The sequence below is a fragment of the Spermophilus citellus genome, assembly GCF_964194105.1.
Source record: "Spermophilus citellus genome assembly, chromosome: 8".
NCBI lineage: Eukaryota > Metazoa > Chordata > Mammalia > Rodentia > Sciuridae > Spermophilus > Spermophilus citellus.
This window is the reverse complement of record NC_138189.1, coordinates 147,829,303-147,855,760: the sequence shown is the minus strand read 5'-3', so window position 1 is coordinate 147,855,760 and position 26,458 is coordinate 147,829,303. Positions and strand designations below refer to the sequence as shown.

At 33.6% G+C, this 26,458-nt stretch overlaps 1 protein-coding gene across 6 annotated transcripts in view; it reads right to left on the bottom strand.

The window, feature by feature from the left end:
* The window catches only part of SCLT1 (sodium channel and clathrin linker 1), a 174,448-nt gene that overhangs the window by 124,933 nt on the left and 23,057 nt on the right, over positions 1-26,458 (bottom strand). For 5 of the 6 annotated variants that reach the window (XR_014023321.1, XM_081304470.1, XM_081304471.1 and 2 more), the window contains exons 3-8: positions 21,235-21,293; positions 20,648-20,720; positions 17,257-17,312; positions 9,048-9,183; positions 3,687-3,809; positions 1,831-1,896 (exon numbers count right to left, since the gene is read on the bottom strand). Coding sequence is in view for 5 of the 6 variants with exons in the window: in XM_081304470.1 (XP_081160596.1) it covers positions 1,831-1,896; positions 3,687-3,809; positions 9,048-9,183; positions 17,257-17,312; positions 20,648-20,720; positions 21,235-21,293 (513 nt within the window). In the remaining variant the exon portion in view is untranslated. The remainder of the gene's footprint in view (positions 1-1,830; positions 1,897-3,686; positions 3,810-9,047; positions 9,184-17,256; positions 17,313-20,647; positions 20,721-21,234; positions 21,294-26,458) is intronic. The other variant, XM_081304473.1, reaches the window with a different exon arrangement.

Sequence of the window (26,458 nt, the reverse complement as noted above, 5' to 3'; positions counted from 1 at the left end):
CACAAAAGAAATTTGTCCATGAATAATTATCCAATCAGTGTTTGTGGGAAGAAAGAAGGTTCTAATTCTCCCTCCTCTGCCATGCTGCCCCAGTTTCATTCACTACACATGCATTAATTCATCATACATCTCTAGGAACCTACTCATTTTTAATGAGTTTATTCAGGTAATCAGAAAACAATTTTTAATGGAAATGGCTTGATATTTATTTATTTATTGGCAGTGCTGGGGATCAAACTCAGGGCCTCACACATAGTAGGCAAGTACTTCACCACTGAGCCACATCCCCAACCCCTAAACTGCTTGATTTTTTTAGAGGAAATTTTCTTCAAATTTGATCTTGACTCAAACTGGCTCCTCTGTGCTCTGAGTGCTCTCTGGGATACGCACGATCTTTCTGGGCACTTAAGGCTATTCCTTTTATACTTAGTAGTCTTGTTTGACATTTATATATATATTAAAAAAACTCATTTGAAAATTTCCCAACCATTTTCCTTTATTTTAACCAACTACAAAAGTTTTTCTTTCCTTTTTTTCTTATTTTTCTGGTTTTAGTCCTGAGGATTGGACCCATGGAATTGCACATGCTAAGCAGATTCTTTACCACTGAGGTTACAACCAGCCCCCACTTTGGTTTTTATAACACTTTCCTTTATCCTCTTGCCACTCCTTTATCACTTTATTTACTCAGAGCTTTGGCCTGACACCATGAATTCTTCTGCCTTAGATTTTAGGTATTCCTTATCTGTAATCAAACACCCATTCTCCATAGCTTTCTTTCATCAAAATCATTTTGGGCTATTTCTAATAAAGTAGGGTCTGTATGGTATATAAGGTACCAAAGGATTATATAATTCCCATGGGTCTAGGAGATACACCAAAAGAAATTACAAATAATTGTGATTAGGTTAGAGTATTAATTTCCTACAGAAATATATTTTTAAAAATATTCTTTTTAGTTTCAAGAATCACTAATCATTTTGTTTAGAGTACATCATGAGCATTTTAAAACTCTAGACATATATTGTTAAAAGTTCTAAGTGACTAGAATTCTAATGTTAGTATAAGTAGAACAGGGAGATGTTTATTGAATAAATTTTATATGTTTAAAGGAGAAAAAATTTTAAAGTAGAATAAAACTGGATAACTTACTTTTGATGATGCAACTCTACTCTTAAACAAGGACATTTTTATTGAATACTAACAAGAATCAGAAAGTAAATAAGCAAGAGTGAAGAAAGGAAGGAGCGAGATTACCTGGCATGTCATCATTCTATTACTCAATAGAGACAAGTAAAATTCTGAGAAGAAAAGAAAACAAAAGGCAAGTAGGACAACAAAAAGGTAAAGAATGCAACTAGAAGAACTAATTATATTTGTTGTAGGAGACTGCAGGGAAATTTAGGTATATCCAAGTTAGTACTGATAATTAATTGACACATGGTTCTTGGTTTCCTATTTTTTTGAAGAAAATGAGCAATTCATTCATTCAACAAAGAAGTGTACTCTCCTTGTCATACACCTGGTGTTAGATGCACTACAATGCATAAAGTATACAGTCTACTCATGAGAGTTCAGGTCTAGATTACTGATCTTAGGAGATCTTACCAAGGACACTAAGAGGGTCTTCAGATTAGGAATATTTCAGATACTGTGAACTATGTCATATGATTGAAAGTATAAGAGAAAGATAAAAAAAATACTGTCTACCTATTTTAATGTCATGAATGTTTTATGGTTTTTTTATTTAAATCAGCATAAATAAATATATTTACAGTGACAATTTCTAGTTTATATCAACAAGTATAGTAAAATGGATCTTTCACTTACCATTTCTGCACTCTCTTTACCAACATTGAGTTGCGTAGTTAGCTGTTGAAATCTGGTCAGCTGATCCTAGTGGGAAGGTAGGAGGAGAATATGAATAACATTTTCTTTGCAACCCATATTTGAAATAAAACTAAAATTAAATCTAAAGTCATTATGCATAAATTTAGTGTTTCTTCTATTATTGTGTGAATATTCAAAGAAATAAAAAATTTTAAATGACTAAATAATAAGGAAACAATGTTGATACTAATGTAGCTATTTATGTTTCATGTAAAAATCATTATTTCTAGAAATCAATCCATTAGTAAATACTATTTTAAAACTTAAAGACATAAATTCCAAATGCTAGAGAAACCCTGTCAAGTATTGGAAAACCACATTCAAAACTACTTAAAAAATCTACAAAAGAAACCACAGCAGAGGAATTACTGCCCAATGCTTTTTAAAAAATTCTCATGTTCTACAAGTATAAGGTTGTTTGATAAGTTGTTATGATCCTATTAAACACTATTTGTATAGGTAACACAAAGTTGGGAGAGGCTGTTAATAAGTGGGAAGACAGAACCAAATCAATAGGCAAGCAGGGAAATAAAGATTAAGTGTTATTTAAAAAGTCACATATTAAAAAAAAAATCTTAGTGCATAGGTATAAGAATGATCTTATTCAGGTGAAAAACCAAAAAAACCAAAAACCTCATGGGTTTCCCTGACCTAAATGAGGCAACAATCCTCAAGAATTTACTTTTATTAAAAAATGGTTTCTAGCCAGGCACAGTGGCACACTTCTGTAATCTCAGCAGCTCGGGAGGCTGAGGCAGGAGGATCATGAGTTCTAAGCCAGCCTCAGGAACAGCAAGGTGCTAAGTAACTCAGGGAGACCCTGTCTCTAAATAAAATACAACATAGTCTGGGGAGTGGTACCAAAAAAAAAAAAAATGGTTTCTAGACCTGAAAGGTAAAAGTTATGGCTCAAGTTACATGTGGGTTATTTAAAACCAGGGCATGTATAGAAAAAGTCATTTTTTTAAAACTGTAAAGCATCATGTGAGCATTGTTATATGACTTCTTCAGGTAGGAATTAACTATAATTATTATTGAAATATTCATAAATTAAAATTAAGAAAGTCTATAATGGGAGTTTAAAAAAGTATGAGAACCAACCTAAATAACTGCTTCTCAAGATACACAGAAAAGAGGTTAGAATTAGAATTTGTCCATAGTGTTCAATGTACTTGGCAGTCAAAAAACCAACAAAGGATTAAAGAAGGCAGATTTTCCAGTGGAATGGTCTCCTGAGGCAGCAAGTTCTTGTGATAGAGGTAAAACAAAATCTAGCTGTACACTTTGAAAGAATGTAAAATGACTTTGCTTCTGGTAGGAAAAGTTAAAAGTTAAAACAGTTATCTTAATAACTATTAAGATCTCTTTGTATTATATGATATTGATTAATTTATGGCAGATAAACTTGACATCTACTTTTAACAGGCCACATTTAATGATATGAACATTTTTATTTTACATAGCACTGTCACCATAACCTAAGGTTCTATTTTGTTTCAAAATAGGTAGGAAATCAAGCAAAGAAAGCTTCAGAGCTCTATTTATATAAAATAATCTAATAGCTGCTTCTTAGAACTAAATACAGCTTTTATTGCTAATCCCATTATAAAAGCAAATGTGCACTGGGGCAGTGCTTTAATTATCTTACCTGTTTAAGGGATTTCTGAGCAGCAGAGATCCATTTATTGTTAACATAAAATCACAGTAAAGAAAACTTTGGTACTCCTCTCTAATGCAGTTTCTTCAGAATGCAATTTCTTATAGACACACAAGGAAATCATGAAATCTAAGACTACCTTTTGCTTTTGGCTTTCAAATACTTGAATCTGGGCCTTGGTCATGTGCTCCTGGTAAATTTTCTGCAGTCTGTCCAACTCCTGGGCAACAGTCTGCCAGAGTTCTATAGCCTGAATTTTTTCCTATGGGGAAAAATTCATTAAATTATTAGCAGACTATTTACTGTATAGTGCAAATAGATCATGTCACAAATGAGTTCTTATCAAGTTAGAGACTGAAAATAGAACTTGCATGAAGAGGTAAAGTCACGCATGGCTTAATGACAGGAATAGGTTCTGAGAAATTCAATTTTGCCATTGGTGAACATCATATATTTACACAAATGGCTACTTGGTGAGGAGGTGATGAAATCTTGTGGGACCATTATTGGACATGCAGTCCATCATAGACTGAATGTCATTCTGTAGTACGTGACTATATCACAATTGTATCATATACATATTTTCCTTTATAGTACGAGGGATCAAACCCAGGCCCTCTCACAAAGTAGCAAGTACTCTACCTCTCAGCAACATCTCCAATCCAAGTTATAATTTTTGATGTTTTAAAATTGTATTAACAATAATTTAGAGAATAACCCCAAAGATGAAAATTTTCTTTCTCTGAAATTATCTTTGTACAAACATTTCACAGCCTTATCAGAGAGAAAGACTAAAACTATTCTACAGGAGGCTTACTTAAACACATGAGTTTGAGACCAGCTTGGGCAACACAGCAAGACCCCTCTTAAAACAACAACAACAAAACAATAATAATGAGAAGAAAATAAAGAAAAAGAAGGAAAAAAAGTTAACAAAGAAAAAAATTAACTTATAAAAAGAAAACTGTTAGTTGTTCCACAGAAAGAATAAACCTTAGAAATTCTAAAGTAGGTTTTAATTTGTAATACAATTGATATTGATCGATATATAAAACACAAAACAAAAACAAAAGGGTCTTTAAGGTTCTAAATAATTTTTAAGTGTTCTGAAGAAGGATCCTGAAACCTAAAAGATTGAGGAATGCTACTCCATTAGGTAGAGGCCATTACTGACTACATAGAAGTAGAAACCAAGGTTCAGGTAACTTGCCTAAGGTCCCTCAGCAAGTTGTTGACTGAGTCTGGAAGAAATCTTCATCGCTTTGTCCATAAATCCAACCTTTCAAATACCAGGTCAGAGCAAATCCACCCTCTTAGCTTCAGTAAGAAGGTGAAAGGGAACAGTATGCATTTTTAAAAAGAACACAGTGAGTAAATATAGGTTTCTGAGTTTCTACGAAACAATTCGTGAAGTATAACGTGCATTCAGAAAACTCGGAAATCATGAACTTTCATAGTGAACACAGTTATAGAATCAGCATTCAGTTTGAGAGAGCGAGCATTATTACCATCACCTGAAAGTCAGGAATCCCACCAAAAAACCGTGGTCCTGTCTTCTAATGCCATAGATTGGTTTTGCCTAAATACTACCATAGTTTTAAAAAGTGTAGACCTACACAGAATCTGAAGCCCGAAGACTTGGGTTGAAATTTTTAAACTATCTGCAGTTCACCTATGATATCTTAAAAATTTCGGCTGAATAATCCCAGATAATTCTCTTCATTTCCGTAAAACTTAGTTTTCATTTCATTTTCTTAATGACTCAAGTCATAGAAATGTCTCATACTTCAAAAGGTTCTATTTTTTCCCCAATCTGCCTGATGACAAGCATCACTTGCATTAGTAGTTACAAAACCCATACTCTCCTAGAATTAGTGGGTTCTCAAAAGACTAACATGGAGGCAGGCTGGAGTTGTGGCTCAGTGGTAGAGTGCTCACCTAGCATGCATGAGGCACTGGGTTTGATCCTCAGCACCACATAAGTGTAAAAAAATAAAGATATCGTGTCCACCTAAAATTTAAGAATAAATATTTTTTTTTAAAAAAAGACTACATCACCAGCCTCATCTCAGAACTGTTAGAAATGCAAACTATTGATATCTCAGATATCGTGGGTCACAAACTTGAGTGTGGCTAGGAGAGTAGTAATCTGTTTCAACAACCTCTCAGATGATCATGGTGGACACTAAACTAAATCTTGAGTACCACATTATATACTAATATGTTATTTTTTAAGAGGGTGTGGTGGCACATGCCTGTAATCCCAGTAGCTCAGGAGGGTGAGGCAGGAGGATTGCAAGTTCAAAACCAGCCTCAGCAACTCAATGAGACTCTCTCTCAAAATAAAATACAACAAAGGACTGGTAATATGACTCAGTGGTTAAGTGCCCCTGGGTTCAATCCCTGGTACAAAACAAAAACAAAACAAAACCCTAAAACTAATATATTATTTTTTAAATAGTATGAATTTATCATTTGGACAAACCACAATTTAACTAATTTCACATCTTAGATTTTTAAACTATTTCCAAATTTTCACTGTTAGAAATATTATATAAACACATTTATTCATATGTTTTCACATGTAACTCTTCAGGAGAGTTCCTAGAATCTACTTGATATCATTATTTAATTAATTACTTGGTCAAAGGATACAAACATTTCTAAAGTTCTTAGTGTCAAGTTGCCTTCCACAAAGATTTTTTAAAATCACACTACTGTAACAAAACAACATATTCGAAACTAAAAATATTAAGTAAGTTACTTAATACTGTATTTTTGCTATCAGCTTCTAAGGCAATATATTTGCTCTACACTATATCTTTTGCACATAATTTTAATTCTTACTTGTCTATCTTGCTGCTCAGTAATAATAAAAATATAGTAAATCAATTACCTACATATATGCTCAGCATTATAAAGTGCTTTATGGGGATTTTTAAAAACCTAATTGCCATAAGAACCCCATAAGATAAAAATTATTATAATCTCCATATATAAATGAGGAAGGTGAGACACTCACAGTGTCTGAAAGTAAAATGGAACCAATGTGACTAGAATCAACACCCACCATCTTGCCATACTTAGCTTCTAAGTCTGTGTGCACCCAGAGCAGGAACCAGCACTCCCTACTGCACTGCCAGAACCTGGCTCAGCAGGTCTGTCTGCCATGGGACAGGGAGCTATAAATATGCATGGAATGAATGAAGATGTTTAGACTGGCAGTCCACCATGGCGTGCTTGTTACAGTTCTCCCTTGGTATCCACAGGGTGCCTGTTGCAGGGCCTCACCCCACTGCTGCCTTCCCAGATACCAAAACCTGTGTATGACAGTCCCTTATGTAAAATGTCTTAGTAATTGTATATAACTTAAGTGTATCACCTTGTATACTTTAAATTATCTGCAGTTCACTTAATACAATATAAATGCTACATACTTTGATGACATATTGCTTAGGCAATAAATAACACAAAAGTCTGTATATGTTCAGTACAGAAAAAAAATTTTCCAAGCTATTTTTTGGGGGGCAGGGGGAGGAGTACCAAGGAAGAACTTGGCAGCACTCGACCACTGAGTCACATCCCCAGCCCTATTTTGTATTTTATTTAGAGACAGGGTCTCAGTTGCTTAGCGCCTCAGCAGTGCTGAGGCTGGCTTAGAACTCTCAGGATCCTCCTGTCTCAGCCTCCCCTAAGCTGCTGGGATTAAAGGTGTGCACCACTGCACCCAGCTTTTCCAGCTATTTTTGATCCATAGTTGCTTCACTGATATATAATACAAATATACAAGGGGCTGGCTGTACTTTGATGAAGCATAATGTTACTAAGAATTCTTTTTTTCTCCCAATATTTGACTTTAAATTATATTTAATTTTTATCTGATTAGTTTGGGTTCATGGAATTTTGATACATGACACAAGTTCTTTCAATTAGTAATGGATAAAAATGCAATTGTTTGTGTTTTATAAGACTTTCATAAATAAATGCAAAAATAGGTCCTCTATAAGTAATAAGCATAAGTGACATTTTGACAATTCTGTTTCATGGGTTTCTTAATACTTCTGAAGTAGTAAGAAGCGCACACTGTGCCACAGCTTTTGAAGGATAGATTTAATATTTGGTAAGAAGTCATTTAAGTATAAGCTAATTTCCACTTACTTACTTCGTAAAAACGACTGTAAATCCCTCCTAGTCTGGAACAAAGACTATGCTTTCCTCATCATTTTTTCCTAATTGATTTTTAAACTCCCTCAATTTACCTTTTTTTTTTTTTTAAAAAAAAATCAATGTTAAATACACGTTTCTTTTCAAGACAAATATAGCCTTTCTGACTTAACTAAAATATCACTTTCATAAGCAAAGAATTTCAAAACCAAACTCCCAAAGAATGTGACTTTTCACTGATAATTATAAAGTCAAATTGTGATCTATGATTCTAACCCCATTTATAAGTGAGGAAATTGAGGTCCAAAGAAGTTTTTCTATAATTACACAGCTAGAAAATAGCAGAATAGCAATTGAAAGATATGAGACACTTAGAATATGAAGTTGTGAAATAAATTCTCCTAAGTATAAACTGACAAAAATTTATAGTGTTGAAAAACAGGATATGTAGAACACAGCTACAGCTTTCCATAGATTTTAATCACTATGAGGGAAGAAAAAAAGAGAAAAAGTATAATTCTAGGAGAACTATGACTTTAGAAAAATGTAATAGTATAATCTTTGAAAATTGAATAAAAGAATATCAGAAGAAAACACAGAAAAATGAAAAATGTAAATTTAAGGAGGTAGGATAAAATTATTTTCTCTTTTTTATTTATTTTATTTTATTATTTTTTTGTGTGTGTGTGGTACTAAGCACTAAATCCAGGGACACTCTGCCACTGATCTATCTACACCCTGATCTACACTCTCAACCTTCTTCTTCTTCTTTTTTTTTTTTTTTTAATTTTGAGACATGGTTTTGCTAAATTGTAGAGGCTGGCCTTGAACTTTTAATCCTCCTGCTTCAGTCTCCCAATTCATTGAGATTGCAGGTATGTAATACTATACCCAGCTAATGTGGTTTTCTTTTAAAAATTTCCTTTCACATTAAAATATTCTTATAGGACAAAAAAATTAATCATATCAAAAGCTTTATAATTCAATTAAAAAGGATACTGGGGGGGATTGGGGTTTTGGCTCAGTGGTAGAGTGCTTGTCTGGCATGTGTGAGGCCCTGGGTTCGATCCTCAGCACCACATATAAATAAACAAATAAAGTAAAAAAATCCATTGGCAATTAAAAAAAATATATATATTTTTTAAAAGTATACTGGGCAAATACCGAATGGTAGTTATACAAGTTTTTTTTTTTTAAAGCAATTCTGACAAATTAAAGAAAATCATTAAGTGCCAATAATTTTGTTACTTTCTATCATTCATAAATAATATAAAGCACAAACTTTTAAAAATCTCTGTAAAATCAGTCTAAAGCTTTAAAAGATACCATCACTTACTTGATTGGCTAGTTGCAGTTGTTCTTGAAGGTTCTTGACTGTTTCTTCATCTGTATATATGTCACTTCCTATCTCTGAGCCAAAGGGAAGGGCCTCCAATTGCTTTTCAACAGCTTCTTTTAATTGACTGTGCAACCTTTGGGAAAAACAATTAATGTAGCAATAATTTCAATTTATTTTAATGCAGTAATTACTGTTTGGGGATCAATTAAATAAACACGTGGCTCCAAAATAATTCTTTGTACAATTTTTAAGTAGACTTCAAATAAAAAATTTAAAGTGCTTAATCACCATTAAATGCTGTGTTTTGTGAATAAAAAGATGAACAATTTCAAATGCATTAAATTGTAATAATTAACTGAAGCAGAGCTCATTTGTCCTTGATTTTATTTTTTCAAGAAAAAAAGGCAAAATTCAGATGTTACACCTTAGTAAATGATAAAAACAAGCCATTTTAGAAAGTAATTTCAAGTGTTAGTATCATGCTGTCAGATATATGGCACCTTATATCTTGCAGAATTATTTGTTACTTTCTTCAATGTATTTTGCAAAACTCATTTGAATCAATTAGTTCAGTTAAAAAACAGAGCAGTGGGGCTGGGATTGTGGCTCAGCGGTAGAGTGCCCGCCTTGCACGGGCAGGACCAGGGTTCGATTCTCAGCAACAAATTAAAAAAAATAAAGGCAGCCTTTAATCTTAATATTAAATTACAGATATTTCAAGCTTTAAAACAATTACCAAAACAAAACAAAACAAAAAAAAGGATAGGAAAGTACAACTTGAGACTTTAATTTTATGTAAAAGTACAACTTGAGAGACTTTTATATATATAGTTTTATATAATTTTTAATCATATAAAACTAAAAGGAATCAAATTTTATAATATTAAAAAATTTTGAAAATACATATTTAATATAATTGCTACCATAAAATATTATTTATAGCAAATATATCTCAAGGTGAAAATGCAAGTCACATCCCATCCACTTAAAACTTTAAGTATCTCATACTACAAATCTCCTCTGAAACTAGAAAAAACAAAGTTCTCAAATATAATAAAATGAAGGAAATAATTACTTTAAAAATAATGAAAATTACTCTCTAAGGAAGGACAAGACTTGCTAATTATTTTATAATTAAAAAGTACTTAGAACTATCAATAACAGGAATGCTTTTATTTTAAGATATCTACCAGTATTTTTAAAAGATTTGTCATATAGATATAAAATTATGTTTAATAGAGAAAAATGAACAGAAATATGGTAAGATTTCAGGAAAGACATGGTGAATTCCAGAGGAAAAACAATAATGCTGTATTTTCTAGCAGAATGTATTTTCTAGCAAAATTTTTACTGTTAAAAATAAACAAATAGATTTTTGTCATGCTGCCGATATAGTCTGCTTTGAAACTATTATTAAAATATTTACATTCTATTATGAAAGCTTTTCTATAAACATTTTAATGACATATATTTCTTCATCAAAAATTTACTGCATCATAATCTATCAATTCTCCCAATGATTTTAAATCAATAGCAAATGAAATGGACAAAATAATAAAACAAAGATCTAATTATGTATCATTACATGTGTTTTTATTTCTCTCAACTATAAATGGTGCCATGTATGGTCTTTGTAAGTTTTAATAAAATTTTACCGTTTATTTGAGTAGATTTTATGATAGTAAATGGTAAAATATACTCTTATCTACATATAGTTTATGCATCCATGACATACTTTTAAAAAACATTTCTAGGCTACATAGTGTGTTAATCTGCCAACTTTTTCAAATTGTTGGAAATCTACTCCATTTTTTTAACAAAGTCTCTAAGTGAACCCACAGAGTTTGAACCCATGTTGTTTAAGGGTTAAATACTCATGAATTTTAGCTCTTTTCACTATTTTCCCTGCATCTCTTACCTTACTCTCATATTCTCTCCACTTGTCTCTCTGATCTTGTAGCATTCCACTAATTCTCTCTTCAATTACATCTCATCTCTAGTAATGTATGTTTTTTCAGTTTAGAATTTGTATTTGGTCCTTTTTTTTTTTTTTTTTTTTTTTTAATTTTCTTTTCTTTTTTTTTTTAAGAGAGAGAGAGAGGAGAGAGAGAGAGAGAGAGAGAGAGAATTTTTAATATTTGTTTTTTAGTTCTCGGCGGACACAACATCTTTGTTGGTATGTGGTGCTGAGGATCGAACCCGGGCCGCACGCATGCCAGGCGAGCATGCCAGGCGAGCGCGCTACCGCTTGAGCCACATCCCCAGCCCTGGTCCTTTTTTTAAAAAAGGTTTTAGTTCTCATATCAAAGTTCTCAATTTTGTATCTCATTTCATTGAAACTATTAAGCATATTTTGGAGACCAGCCTGTGGATCTGTTTCTATTTCCCATTATTTATGATTTAGAACCTTGTTTTACCATGCTAACTCTAATCTTCCAGTCACTTGTTCTTTTTATGCCACATATAAGCTATATTATTACATATAAAAAAGTTCAGTGATATTTTGTGGCCTAACAATGATGTCATCTTCCTTTAAAATGATCTTCTTTCTTTTTCTCGAATCCTGATCATTTTATGCCAATATCAAAGAGTCAAGACACTTCAGAGCCACGCTTTTACATCAGTCCATTTGGAGTCACTCCTATTCCTAGGCTATCCCAATCCAACACCCAGAGGCTGAGACACTTATTACAATTCCATGGACAGTGAAAGTCAATATTCACCTTTCTAGCCATGTAAATTTGTCTCAAGTTCATCTTAGTTTTTAAACCTCTTTCCACCTCTTTAGGGACAGTATACCACCAGGGGAAAAAAGTCCCAAATGCAGGCTTACATTTCTGCGTTTCTTTCTTTTCCTGTTCTTACTTCTATAATACCTCACTAATTCTCATTCCTTTAAACAGATTTGATTTTTATTATTTTTTGTCCAGATTTATAGTTTTTCTCGTAAGAAGACTAATTACCTATTCTGCCTTTAATGGAAACAATACTATCTATTTTCAATTTATTAAAAATGACAAATTGTTATGAGAACTATTTTGGCTATATCTCATTAGTTTGATATTCTGTTCTTTTTTGGAGGCAAGATCTGGCTATGTCACCCAGTTGGTCAGAACCCTTGGGCTTAAGGGATCTTCCTAACTCTGCCTCCCAAGTAGCTGGCATTATAGATGTGCACTGACATGCCTAGTCTGTCCATTTTCGGTAGTTTTTAATTTTAGTATTTGATTCTTTATATCTGAAGTTATTTGAAAATGTAGTAAAGAGAAATTCTTTGTGTCCATCTTTTGCTATTTTATTATAGGCGTGATTTATTTATTAATTTTTAATTTGTATGCGTGCATGTGGTGGGCAGGGCTTGCAGTTTATAACTATGTTTGTAAATGTTTCAAGCATCTTTGAAAAATAAAGTATATTGTTGTTGGCTAATACATGAGTTTTTGCAAAAGATATACACATGCACATATACTTGGAACGAGCTCCTTATATTCTCTATGTCCTTGCTTATTTTTGGCCTTGTTTTCTTTGAAACATACAAATACATATTTGTAAATACTGATTAGATAAATTTTATCTGATTCTACAAAGATATTAGCAATATAATTGAGAAAAACCACTAAAGTACCATAAAGGTTTAGGGAGTTAATCTATTTTAAGGTACTATTTATTTTTATGTATGTGTTATAGTTTGAATATGAGATGTACTCCTAAAGCTCCTATGTTAATACAGGGATATTCAGAGGTGAAATGATTAGAATATGAGAGCTGTAACCTAGTTAGAATGGTCTAAATGGATTGTAACTGTAGACCAGCGGGGCATGGCTGGATGGGATGGGTCACAGAGGGTGTGGCCTGGAGGGGCTCTTCTTCCCTGGAGCACCTTCCCCTCCCTCTTTGCTTTTTGGCCACCATGAATGGAGCAGTGCTCGTCTACCATGCCTTTCTGCCATGCTGTTCTGCCTCACCTTGGCCTCAGAACCATGCACTCAGCTGACCATGGGCTAACCTCTGACACTGAGCCAAAATAGACTTTTGCTCCTCTATGTTGTTCTTGTCAGGTATTTTGGCCACAGCAATGAAAAAAATGGCAATGCAGTATGGTAAAAAAAAATCCATAAAAGTCCATGATTTCAGTTCAACAAATATCTGAACAGATTATATACAGGTTAATAAGACAGTTATGGTCCTATTTATATTCATTCAAATACACGAGCAAATCAAAATGGAAGAGCCATAGGAAAATAGAAAGGAGAAAATTCTATCATACTTACTTGGCTTGATAGTAAGAAGGGAAATCATGTAAAGATTCCAGGAGGCAAATAGTGTTATCCTTGTTATTAATAACTCTAATAGTACCACACATCCAATAGTAACATGCATAGTTGCTTTTTTGGCTGCTACCATTAGTTAGTTGGTTTCTATAGTGCACTACAAATTCTGGGGGAAAAAGTCAATCTTACTGGTTTAGCTAACTGCAGAACTAGTTTGTTGAGGGAACTGCTACATTGGCCACTGTGAGAAAGCTGGACTATCGGGAAATAGTTATACCAATTGGTGGTTACAGGATCACACCTGTTTGGCTGAGATCCTGAGATCAGGAAGTTGCTGGCAGAGCTGTCATTCACAGGAGCACCCTGTCACAGCTGTGAGAGATGTGACTGCTAAAGCAGTGGGCTCAAGAGCCATACTACACTTGTTAGATCCTCACAATCAAATACATGCCAGAGGCTCAGCCTCTCTTCCTACTTGAGTCTCAATGTAGGTCTCTTCAAGTGCTTATCATTAGCAGCACCCAATTCATATCCTGGACTAGTTTTCCAGCCTCTGAAGTATAGGAAAACATATTAAAAGGAGGTTGCAGCAGATCTTAAGTCAAGCTAAAATATCTGCCAAAATTTGTTATTATAACTGCATAATTGAATTAAATACGACACAAACTAATAAAAGTACAGAAGTTGTTTTTTCTGTGAAACCTAAGCCAAATGTGAAAATCTCAATAAATATAAATTGAACAATTGCTGTTAAAATGGAAGTAGTGAAGATAATTAATTACAAGAAGTCAGAAAAATTACAGTCACATAGGATTAAAAGGAAATAAAGAGGATCTCTGAATTCTCATTCTTCTTCAAAGAAATTGAAAAGGAAATTATAAATGAAATACACTTATATGGTTTACACATGACAGACAACAAAAAACTACAATTAACAGACTTAAAGTTAAGACCCTGGCATATCAAAAAATTAAGGAATGCACATTCCTTTATATTAACTCAAAGTCAAAATTTTTAAATTATCTATTTTTTATTATCCACCATTTTTTTGACTCTCAAACAAAAAACCAACTAGTCTGTCAGAAGATAAGAGGGTGTCTACTATATCTGATGCCAGCTATAATGTGAGTAATAAAGACAAAGAAGAATCAAACACAATTCCAGCCTATATGTCTCTGAACTGGATTTGTTCTTGATATTAAGATGTACTGTTCTTTTATGTACTAAGAAAAAGAAAAACTGCTGCCTACAACCTTTGACATGCCATGGACTCTGGATAATCTCACTTTGGAGGTGTTAAAATGGACAAAGGGGAGAAAGTACATCTTAGAATCAATTAAATGAGACAGAAGAGAGAGTTAGACAAATATACATAAATACAAAACATTCTAGACAACTGCTTTGTGTGACCTCTCCTTTCACCGGACAAACTTTCTTCATCCTCTAAATCCAAGCCTGCTTAGTGACAATGTCCACACCATGACTATGGGGCAGGCTTTATTTTGGGGGTTAATGCAGAATAGCCTGATAAGGCAAATTACTGATTCTCTTCTTAGGCCACTCCAAGGAAGGGTATTCTCCAGCTCTGAAGTACAACTGGAAACAATCCTTCTAAAGTGCACCCTCACCCTCTCCTGTGTTTAAAATCCTTCAAGGGCTCACTGTAGTGCTGCTATCTGTAGGAAAAGTTCAAACTCCTTAGCAAAATATGTAAAATCTTGTGTAATCTGGTCCCACTCCCCATCCAAGTCTCATCATGAATAATTTCCCTAAATATGCAGAGATATAGCCATATTAATAGACCTGTAATTTATGGTACATATATTTTATTTTCAGCTAATGAAATACCACTTATTCTGAAAGAGTCATCTTGAATTTCACCCAGCAGTTTGAGCCTTATCTGATATCTCCAGTCAGAGAAAGGTTTTTCGCAACTGCATCCTGATCTACAAGGATATGTTGTAGTTACTGTGTCTGCCGTGCCCAGACTTAAGTCACCCCGTCCATAGCCCATGACTCTAGGAAACTGCATGAGCTATACTGTGTACAGGGAAGTCAATGATTAAGTCAAGGGCAGCCCTATCAATCAAGGTCTACCATAAGCTGGCTGGTATGAAGAGCTCTGATGAATACAAGTGTTGGTAGTTGGTTAAACCAACAGGATTGGGTGTCTTGAATTTGAACTATAGAAGAGACAGAATTCTCCTTTTGGTTAGAAGAGTGGAAGGAGCTGCTACACAGAAGGCAGGGTGAAACCCTGTGAATTGGAAAGAGAAGCATATCCTCAGTGATGATCCTGATGTTTTCCCAGTTCTAGTTACAGTACATATATTTCCTCGTTATATATTCCAACTGCTTTAAAATAACATGAGCCTCTCTTTCTTGAAGCATCTAGATCTAAACAGGAATATATATGTAAATATGAATATATATAAATGTTTTATGTTAATACAACAAATATTAATTGAACATTTCTGACTAACATTGGCACTAAAGATATGATAATCAGGAAAAGTAAAGTCAAATTTTAAAACTTTATATATCAGAAAACAAAAACCAACAAACTTATTAAACAATAATGCAAAATAAATCACTTTAATTTATTAAGTACTAACTTTATATTCTTTCTGTTTTCTGATTCTAAAAACAGAAAGCTTTTTAGAATTTCCTTATATTCCCAAATAAATATCTTAAGGTAGTTTTTTCCACTATCTTAAGATTGAAAGAAAAAGATAGAAAGTTCTGTTCCTCAAATCCTGTAACCTGGGAATAGATATTTTAAACATCTATTGTCTACTATGTTGTATGAATAATTGCCACTTATTATTCATTTCTGTTCGTTTCCATATTTCTGCCTCTTATAAGAGTGGCCAAAAGCCTGAAACTATATTTCTTAGATATCTCTGAAGCTGGAGTTACAGATAAGATTAAAATTTTACCACTAGGAGGCATGTAAGGGAAATACAGACATCTTAATAAGAAAAAGATAAATAGAAAATTATGGGAAAGATGAATAAATATTTCATGAGAAAAGATAACCAAATGGGTAAACAAACATGAAAAATGATTAGCCATATTAGTATTTAGAAAACGTAAATTAAAACCACAATGAACAAAGTAACAAAATTTAAGAAGGTTGATAAGAGCTAGTGCTAGTAAAATGTATTGGTCAATATAAAGTTAGAAATATCACTGGTGAGAATGTAACTTTGAAAATTTAGTTGGTATTATATTGTAAGGTTAAACCGCTGTATAATCTATGACATAGTAATTTCATCCCTGGAAACTCTCGTACTTGGGAATGATATTCAGTGAAAAAAAGTAAGTACCAGACTACTAGATGACATGATGTTTATATAGTTTTTAAACATGAAAAACTAAACAACATATTGTTTGTGGATAGACACACCTATAAAATTTTTAAACAGAGATAAACACAAAATTCATGATAGTGTTTACTTCTGGCAAAGGGAAGAAGAATGGAAACAGGGATGAAAATATGGGTAGACATATCAGTACTGGCAACATTTTTAGTCCCTCCTAAGCAGGATGGGGGTTGACAAATTTCTGCTTTATCAGTATGTTTCCTAAAATACATAATACATGACACTCAATTGATTACATTTATAAGATACTTATTGTGTGCCCTATTCCAAGTCCTTGAAAAAAGGCTTTACCCTTACAGACAACCCTATGTAAAAGGTTTCGTTAATATTTCCAATTCACTGATGAGAAAACTAAGCAGAAAGAAGTTCGATAATTTACTTAAGGTCACAAGAATTGGAGCCAGGAGTAGAACAACAACAACAACAAAAATCAGATGCCAGAGCATAGTCCTTTAACCAGTAGATTTTATGTATCAAATAACAAAACTGAAAGTTGCCAAAAACAGCAAAAAAAAAAAAAAAAAAAGAAACAAAAGCTAAATGATCTACCTTTCATTTTCCTTGATGACATTTTCAAGTTGTAGTTTCATCTCACCCATCTGTTGCTGAAAGAGTAAGATATGGTGTAAGGATACATTTTCCAGATGATTAAATCTCCATCAACTAGTCTATTCACATGGAAGCAATCTGACTTAATATTAGTCTAAGATAAACTTACTCATTACTTTTAATAATCAACTTTAAATGTGAATAGTTTGATAATTCACAGAACATAAGGAAACATTCATTTTGAACAGGCTATAAATAAGATAAAATACTTTATGTAACACATTGAAAAATATTTGTACATATAATTCCTAACATTTGTAGCCATGAAAAAAGGATGAAAGTTACCTCTCAGTATCACATTATAACAAACACCAGATGATTCCCATATCTTGGATATATCTTAATTCAGCTTAGGTGAAGCCCCCTTAAGTGTGAGCATTTTGGTTTTCTTCAGCAGCCATTCATTTAGTCTCTGACTCAGCAGCTTCATTAACTATCTATACCTTTGCACTATGCAAGGCTGCTGTGGAAATCAGGCATGGTCACTGACTTATACTTAGTAGGAAAGAGAGTTTAAAAATAAAACACATTCTGAAGAACAAAACACATCCTGCACAGGGAACAAGTTGAAGTTTTGATGAACTTTCTCTGAGGGAATAAAGGGACTCCTAGGATTTCAAAACAAAAAGGAAGGAGAACTATAAGTAAAAGCATAAAGGCAAAGAATAACTAGTTGGCTCTCAACAAGAATAAATGGGTGAGTGGAAGAAGGAGGCCAGGTAAAAATTACACTTGAAAGTGCCATCAACTTGGACATGCCCATTGACCTTGATTGTGCACCCTGGTGAAGGACAGGAGCCAGGCCTGGAGTGAGCCCTGGCAAAAGACACATAGGACAGACAATTCTCCAAGTCTTCCTCTCTCCCTCCCAACCAGAGAAGCTCAAGGTAGCTTGCTCTCAGAAAGCAGCAATACTCAATTCTAACTATAAAGGTGGCGTGAAAGGTGAATTTTTCCCAGAACCCTGCTATGCCTGAATCACACTTAAACCAAAATGAATTAATTTACTACCAGAAAACTGAGCACTGACCAGACATGGAGTAAGAAATAACTGGAAAAGGAAGATGTGGATCTTCAATGTGCTGCCGAAAGATCTAGGTTTTACTATAGCAATTATCCTTATTTTAAAATTCTTTTTAAAAAATTGATCTTTAAAAATTTTTTAAATATAAGTGTATCTTGAAAAGTATTTCTTATTTGCAAAAACTTACAAAGGATACATATATATATCAGTTACATTTATAGATGGATAATAATGGTTACATTAAAATTCTTTACTGTAAAATATTTCAAAACATTTATTTGAAAGGGAAGGAAATTGACACAGTAGTTCTCACATCATCTAATTTCCCCCTACTATTTACATTTTTTTCTGGCAGAAAATCTTTCTATAGAGAATTACAGCAATTCTTTTCCTGCTTTGAAGATAGACTACTTTTGGATCAAGTCAGTAAGTCATAAGAATTAGTTCTACTAATTAATAATATCAATTTGAGCAGTGATTCTAGAAGAAGCTGTCAATATCTTTTTTTTTCCTCTCTAAAAGAAGTAACAACTATTTATCATCATAGATTCTGGACTTTCTAGTAATTAATTTAGTAATCACCCTTAGATGGTGAGAATGCTAAATGAAAATGAAACTAAACACTGTAGTAAAATAGCCGACTAAAGGGATGCATGAAACTTATAATAAAAAGTATAAAGACTAATTTCAAGATAATAAGTTATTCTATGCTATAACTATTAGAGCACATAATATGCCATTTCAGCAATTTATAGAGAGCAGATTCACAAAAACTTTAGATTCACTAAAGATAAAAGCAAAACATCATTTGTGCAAAAAAAAAGCTTTCTGTTGTTCTTTAATTGTCAATTAGAAAGATGAAAAGGCATTATTGTGGTTAGCTTAAATTTAAATGACCACAGGCTAAAAAGTACATAATAAAGACTAGAAAATGAATTAAGAATTGGCTTATGATAAAATAGAAAATGCAATTTAAAGAAAAGCCTGTTTTTGAAACTTAGGTTCATTTTTTACCTTTATATATTAGAGGAATAATCTTTTGTAAATGGAAGTCTACATATTTCCAAATGCAACAGAATAACCTAACTTTATGCTTAGGAATTGTAAGCATATATTCTCTCAGTAAAGCTACATATCAATCCATTAATTGAAAAATAAGAGAATGTTAAACTAGCTCTAACCATCATGTTTCCATAAGCCTTTTCATTTAATCATTCATCAGATATTTAAAGACCTACTATGGGCTATACTTTAAAGCATAACACAGGATCTTATCCTACCAATGCATAAAGAGAAAAGTAATGAAGACAGCAAGTGCTTAGTGTCTGCCATGTCTAAAGTGCCATTCTGAGAAAAATCAGTCTCAAGGGTTGTTTTTATGTCAATTCATTATACTTTCTTCCATCTGCACTAAATTAAGTCAACCCTTCTTGCCTTTCCACAACAAAACTGATCCAGGGATTGGTATCTTAGCCAAATACAATCATGAGTATATTCAAGCTCTAACAAAGAGAAGTCATTGCCAGCTGGTGGGCCTAGCTTCAGACGTGTAAATTCTAATTAAGAAGTGCTTCTATTGTATTATTATCCCAATATCAAAAATTTTGGGGAGAAAATTTAAAAGACATTCTCAGTTCAAAGAAACACATTATAAATATTAGTTATATTCTAAAAATGTAATGCATTGAAACTCGGATTGTATACTGAACAATTCTGTGCTATTACTCTAATTTTCTATGATTCTAGTTTCAGAAGCCCTGGAACCCAGAATCTGTCTGAAGAGACAGCTTTCTCTGTTTCTTTTTCCCTTCATTCCTAAAATAAGTGCTCATTGCTAAGAGGATTTCAGGAAAAAAAAAAAAAACTGTTGCAGTTCAAGTCTATATTAGAAGTGGATTAATAAAAATATGTAAAAATATAAACAAAAGCATCTGACTGAGACACTATTTCAAATTGAGGGGAAAGTCCATTATGCAAAAAGTAAGAAAGACAGGTAGAATGAAAATAAGAAGGGTCTTAAAGGATGAGTTAAGTTTGAGAGAGAGAAAAGCATATAAGCAAGCAATAAGACCAAAAGATTCTACTAAGCATCTAAGATGTTCCTGCCAGACAAGAAGAGCAAGGAAATACTGAATTAAAAAACAAAATTGAAGAGAAATTTTAAACAGACATGCATGCTTACAGAGAGCCAAGAATTGATTGACTATAGCAAAATATTTTATTTCTGACAATTTTTTAAAAGAATGTGAATCTTTAATATTTTCAAAATAAAATATTACAAAAAGATTCATAATTAAGATTTCATACCTGATAATATTTCAGCTGGCCATTTAGCTCTTCTAGTTGTTTATCATACTCAGTAATGAGAGGAGCCAAAAAGCTAAAGAAAAAAATGAATATGCTATATTTTAAATGCTATTTAGCTTAATAAGTATCTAACAAGTGAAATAAATTACACATCAACATTTAATAGGAATCAATACCTGGCCTTTTTTCCTAAATTAAGGGTTTTAAATCTTAGCACAATCAATATTTTGGACTGAAAGTTCTTTGTCATGTGTGGGATAGGGAGCTGCTCCTGAGCATTTAGACTATTTAATAGTGTCCCTGATTGTTACGCAGTAGATGCCGGTTGCTATGTCCCTGTCCTTGGGCTTTGCTTGTGGTAAGAAATAAAAATGTTACCAAGCGTCTCCTGGGGTACAGGGGCCAAATCACCCTCTGCAGTGAATCACTCGTACAGACTCTGTAACACTTGCGTTTCTTATCAGTTCAATACAAGTCACTTAAAACGAACTTAGCAGACCATGACAAAACTTCCCTAATACTAAAAGAAACCTTTAAATGATAATTGATATAATTAAGAAAATCACATTTTTGTGGTAATACTTTACCTTTGGTCAACTACTGAGTTTACTGATACGTCATCTCCATCTCCTTTGAGGAAAGTTTTCTATAATAAAAAATACAAATCTTTAAATGTTTTCTCACATCATTCTAGCCAAAACTGACAGTTTAAATGAAATATAATTTAAAAATTTAAAATTCATAAAAGCTATTGATGTAATTCAAAAAGAGAGAAAAAGGGGGAAAAAATCAATTTAACTGATATTGAAACTCATTTGGTAAATTTACCAGTCATATATGCCAAAACAAAATAAATCAGAACAGAACACTCTTGACAAATTAGAAATATAAGTAATTTTTCTTGATTTTAGAAACCGAAATTAATGACCATTCTTCACGATGACAGAGCAGAGGCGCCACATTACATTCAGCAGGGATACAAGCCTGCCCACTCTCACTGCTGACATTCGACATCATTGTTATGGTTTGGATGTGAGGTGTAACCAGAAGCACACGTGTAGGACAAGGCAAGAAGGTTCAAAGGAGAAATGACTGGGTTGTGAGAATCCTACACCGATCAGTGAATTAATCCCCTGATAGGGATTAACTGAGTGGTAACTAAAGTGGTGGGTGTGGCTGGAGGAGGTGGGAAATGGGAGCGTGGCTTTGGGTATATATTTGTATCTGGCAGGTATATATTTGTAACCTCTCTCTCTGCTTCTGGATCACGTGAGCTGGTTCCCTCTGCCACACTCTTCCTCCATGATGTTCAGTCTCACTTTGAGCCCTGAGGAATGGAGCCTGCTGTTTATGGATTGAAAACTCTGAAACTATGAGCCCCTAAATAAACTTTTCCTCCTCTACAATTGTTCTGGTTGGTCTTCAAGTAGCAGCAGTGAAAAGCTGACTGAAACAATCATACTAAAAGTTTTCGTCAATACAACATGATGTGGGGGAGAATTAAAGGAAGAAAAGCAGAATAACAGTATTATTATTTACAGACAAATTACCATTTACCTAGAAAATGCCATATAGACTGCTAATTATTAGGACTAATAAGAGAATATACCAAGTCCCAGATACAATATCAACATAAAAACACATCAGTAGATTCTTCAAACATTAGTACTTTTCTTTTCCTAGATCTACCTTGAAAGAGATTCATAAATTTTATGATTCTATCAACCTTTTAAAACAATGAACATTTTTAGCTTTGTAGTTTTTCCCAGTCTTATGTTCCCCACCCCCTTGATTTCTACCTCTTTCTTCTTTTTTTTTTGGGGGGGGGGTTGTGCTAATTTGCTCTACTTTTTCTATCTTTTCTCCTTAAATACTCATAAGGGAGGCTATGAACTTCCCACTGAGCATGACTTTAGTTACATCTTATAAGTTTAAAAAAATGTTTAGATTTTAAATTTTGAGATGATTATAAAAGATTCACAAGCAACTGTAAGAAATAACAGAAAAAAATGTCATATAGCTTTTGATCAGTTTTCTCCAATGGTAACACCTTGTAAAACTACAGTGTAATATACAGTGTAATATATTCCTCAACTTATGATAGGTTTGTGCCCTGATACATACATCATAAGATGAAAACATAATAAGTTGAAATATACACTTAACTTACCAAACATCATAGCTCAGCAACACAGTACACAGAAAAGCACAGGTTGTGCACCCTTCTGATCATGTGGCTGACTGGGAGCTGTGACTCACTGCTGCTACCCACCATGACAAAAGAGTGTTACACCACATACTGCTACCCCGCCCCAAAAGATGAAAATTCAAAGTATAGTTTTTCTATTGAATATGCATTGCTTTTCACCATCCCATAGTAAAAAAAAATCTAAAAGCAAACCATGGTAGGTTGGGGACTACCTGTAGTACAATGTCACCACCAAGATACTGATGCTCTCAAGATACAGAATAGTTCCATAACCCAAGGGTCCCTCAAGCAGCCAATTTAGCCATACCCACTTACCTTTCACCCTCACTGCCACTGAACATTGGCAACCACCGCTCTGGACTCCATTTATATTTGTCAGTTTTACAGTGTACACAAATGGAATCAAATAATATCTAATCTCCTGGGATTAGCTTCCCCCCCACCACTCAGTACACTATCCTAGACATTTGTTGCCTGTGTCAATAATTAATTCATTTTTATTGCTGAACAATATTATATTGTAAGCATGTACTACACTTCATTTAACCCTTCCCCCCAGAAGGGTATCTTGGTTGTTCTCTGTTTGGGGATATATGAACAAAGCTATTATAAACATTTGTATACAGATATTTTGTGAATATAAAATGATCAAGAATACAAATGCTGGTTCTAATATTAGTTCCATGTTTCCGGTTTTAAAAAAAACTACCAAACTGTTTCCCAGAGTAGCCATAATATTTTATATTCCCACCAACAATACATGATTATTACTAATACATTTTATGTTGCTATAACAAAATATCTGAGGCTGTGTAACATAGTAAAGAGGTTTACTTAGCTCACTCTTCTGGACCCAGAGCATGCTCTATTCTGGAAAGGATCTTTCCTGGCTCCACCACAAGGCACATGGCAGCATGGTGAAAAGTATGGAAATGGGAGGGATCACGCAGCAAGACCAAAGGCCAGAAAGTGATTCTTAACAACTTGCTCTCATGAGAACAACTCACTCACTTTGAGATTATCATTAACCCTTCTGAGAGCAGCTCCCCTAATGACCTATCGGCCTCCCACTAGTTCTAACCTCTGAACACCACCACCCTGAATACCATGCCTCCAACAATGATCCCTGGGGAACAACCACATCCAAATCACAGCAATGATTGATCCATTTTTTCACATACTCGTCAACATACGGTGTTGTCACTATATTTTATTGTAACCATCCTGGAAGGTACACAGTGACATTTCACCATGTTTTGTTTTAAATCTAGTGATTTAATTTAATTGTGGTAGGCTGAACAATGACCACCAAAAATGTTTACATCCTAAACTCTGAACCTGTGAATTTGCTATGGCATATGGCAAAAGGAATTTGGCAGATGTGATTAAGAATTCAAACACGGAAGAAAATTCTAGATTATCCAGACGGATAATCAATGTCATCATAAGGTCTTTATAAAGAAGGAGGCAGTTGGGATTAGAATCAAAATCTTGTTTTCCACACACTCTGCTACATGAAGAAGAAACCCACAGAGACGTGAAGATACGAGACTTCAGACAGAGCACAGCCTTGTGTATACTTTCAGTTTAGTGAACCCATTTCAGAATTCTGACCTCCAGAACTGTAAGATAAGAATTTGTGTTGTTTTAATTGTCTGTGTTTATGATTTGTTCAGCAACACAAAAATGATGATGATGAACATCTTCTCCTGTGCTTATGAGATATTGTATCTCTTTTTCAGTGAAAACATTATCCATTTTTATGTCTTTAGCCATTTACTTAGGCTATGCTGAGGTATAACTGACAAAAGAAAACTGTGTCTCTAAGGTGTACATGTGATATCTGATACACACATATACATGGTTAGGTGACTGCCACAATCAAGGTAGTTAACACATCCATTTCTTCATGTAGCTACCCTTGTGTTTTGTTTTGTGGTGAGAAGCCCTGAGATTTACTTTGTTAGCAAACTTCAAGTATATGACACATTTTTTTTTCTTTTTTTGTACCAGGGATTTAACCTAGAGGGGCTTTACCACTGAGCACATCCCAAGCCCTTTTTATTTTTATTTTTTGAGTTAGGATTTCACCAAATTGTTGAGGGCCTTGCTAAGTTGCTGAGATTGGCCTCAAACTTGCAATCCTCTTGCCTCAGCCTCTCTAGTTGCTGGGATTACAGGTGTGTGCTACCACAGCCAGCTATACTACATTATTCTTAACTACATTTACCATGTTGTATATCAGATCTCTGGAACTTATTTTTGTTATAACTGATAGTTTACACCACCTGAACAAAATCTTATTTGCTGCCACAATTTTACTCTTTGTTTTTATAAGTGTGATGTTTAAAAATTCTACATCTAAGTAATATCATAAAGTATTTGTCTGGTTTATTTCATGTACCATAATGTCTCCAAGTTACATCCATGTTGTCACAGATGGTAAAATTTCCTTCTTTCTTAAGACTGGGTATTGAAGAACTCACTCTCTCCATACATATGACAAAAAATCATTGCCAAGACCAATGTCAAGGAGCTCTCCTGTTTTCATATAGTAATCTTATGGTTTCAGGTCCTAGATTTAAGTATTTAATCCATTTTGAGTTGATTTTTTTTGGGGGGGGGTATGGCACAAAAGTCTACTTTCATTCTTTTGCATTTGGATATCTAGATTTCCCAGCACCATTTATTAAAGATAATTCTTTCCTCGTTGTACATTCTTGACACCTTTGTTGAAGATTAGTTGCCAACGTGTGAGTTGACTTCTGTGTTCTCTATTCTGCTCCACTGGTTTGTGTGTCTTTTTTTTTTTTTTTTTTTTTTTTTAAGAGAGAGAGAGAGAGAGAGAGAAAGAGAGAGAATTTTTAATATTTATTTTTTAGTTCTCGGCGGACACAACATCTTTGTTTGTATGTGGTGCTGAGGATCGAACCCGGGCCGCACGCATGCCAGGCGAGCGCGCTACCGCTTGAGCCACATCCCCAGCCCTGTGTGTCTTTTTTCATACTGTCTGATAAATATAGTAATATAGTTCTGAATGTAGCTTGAAATTAGGAAGTGAAATGCCTCCAGCCTTGTTCTTCCTCAAGAATTGGTTAGCAGTTTAGGGTCTTTGGTGGTCCCATACAATTTTCAGGATTCTTTTTCTACTTCTGTAAAAATGCCCATGAGATTTTGATATAGATTGCATGGACTCTATACTGCTATGGGTAGTATGGACACTTGCACATATTAAATCTTCCAATCCATGAACACAGGGTGTTTTACCATTTATTTTGGTCTTCTTTGCTTTCATCACTGCCTTAGTTTTCAATTTCTCAGTGTTTTTTTTACTTCCTTGGGTAATTTTTCTGAAGTAGTTTATTCTTTTTGATTCTATTGTAAATAAGATTGTTTTAATTTCTTTTTCAGATAGTTTATTGTTAGTGCATAGAAATGCAAATGACTTTAATATTTCTTTTCCATCTTGTAACTTTACCAGTTTTTTAAAATTAAATTTAACACCTTTTGGTAGAATTTTTAACTTTTTCTGTATATAATATAATGTCACAGAAACAAATAAGTTTTCTTTCTTCCTTTCTGATCTGGCTGCAATTAATTTC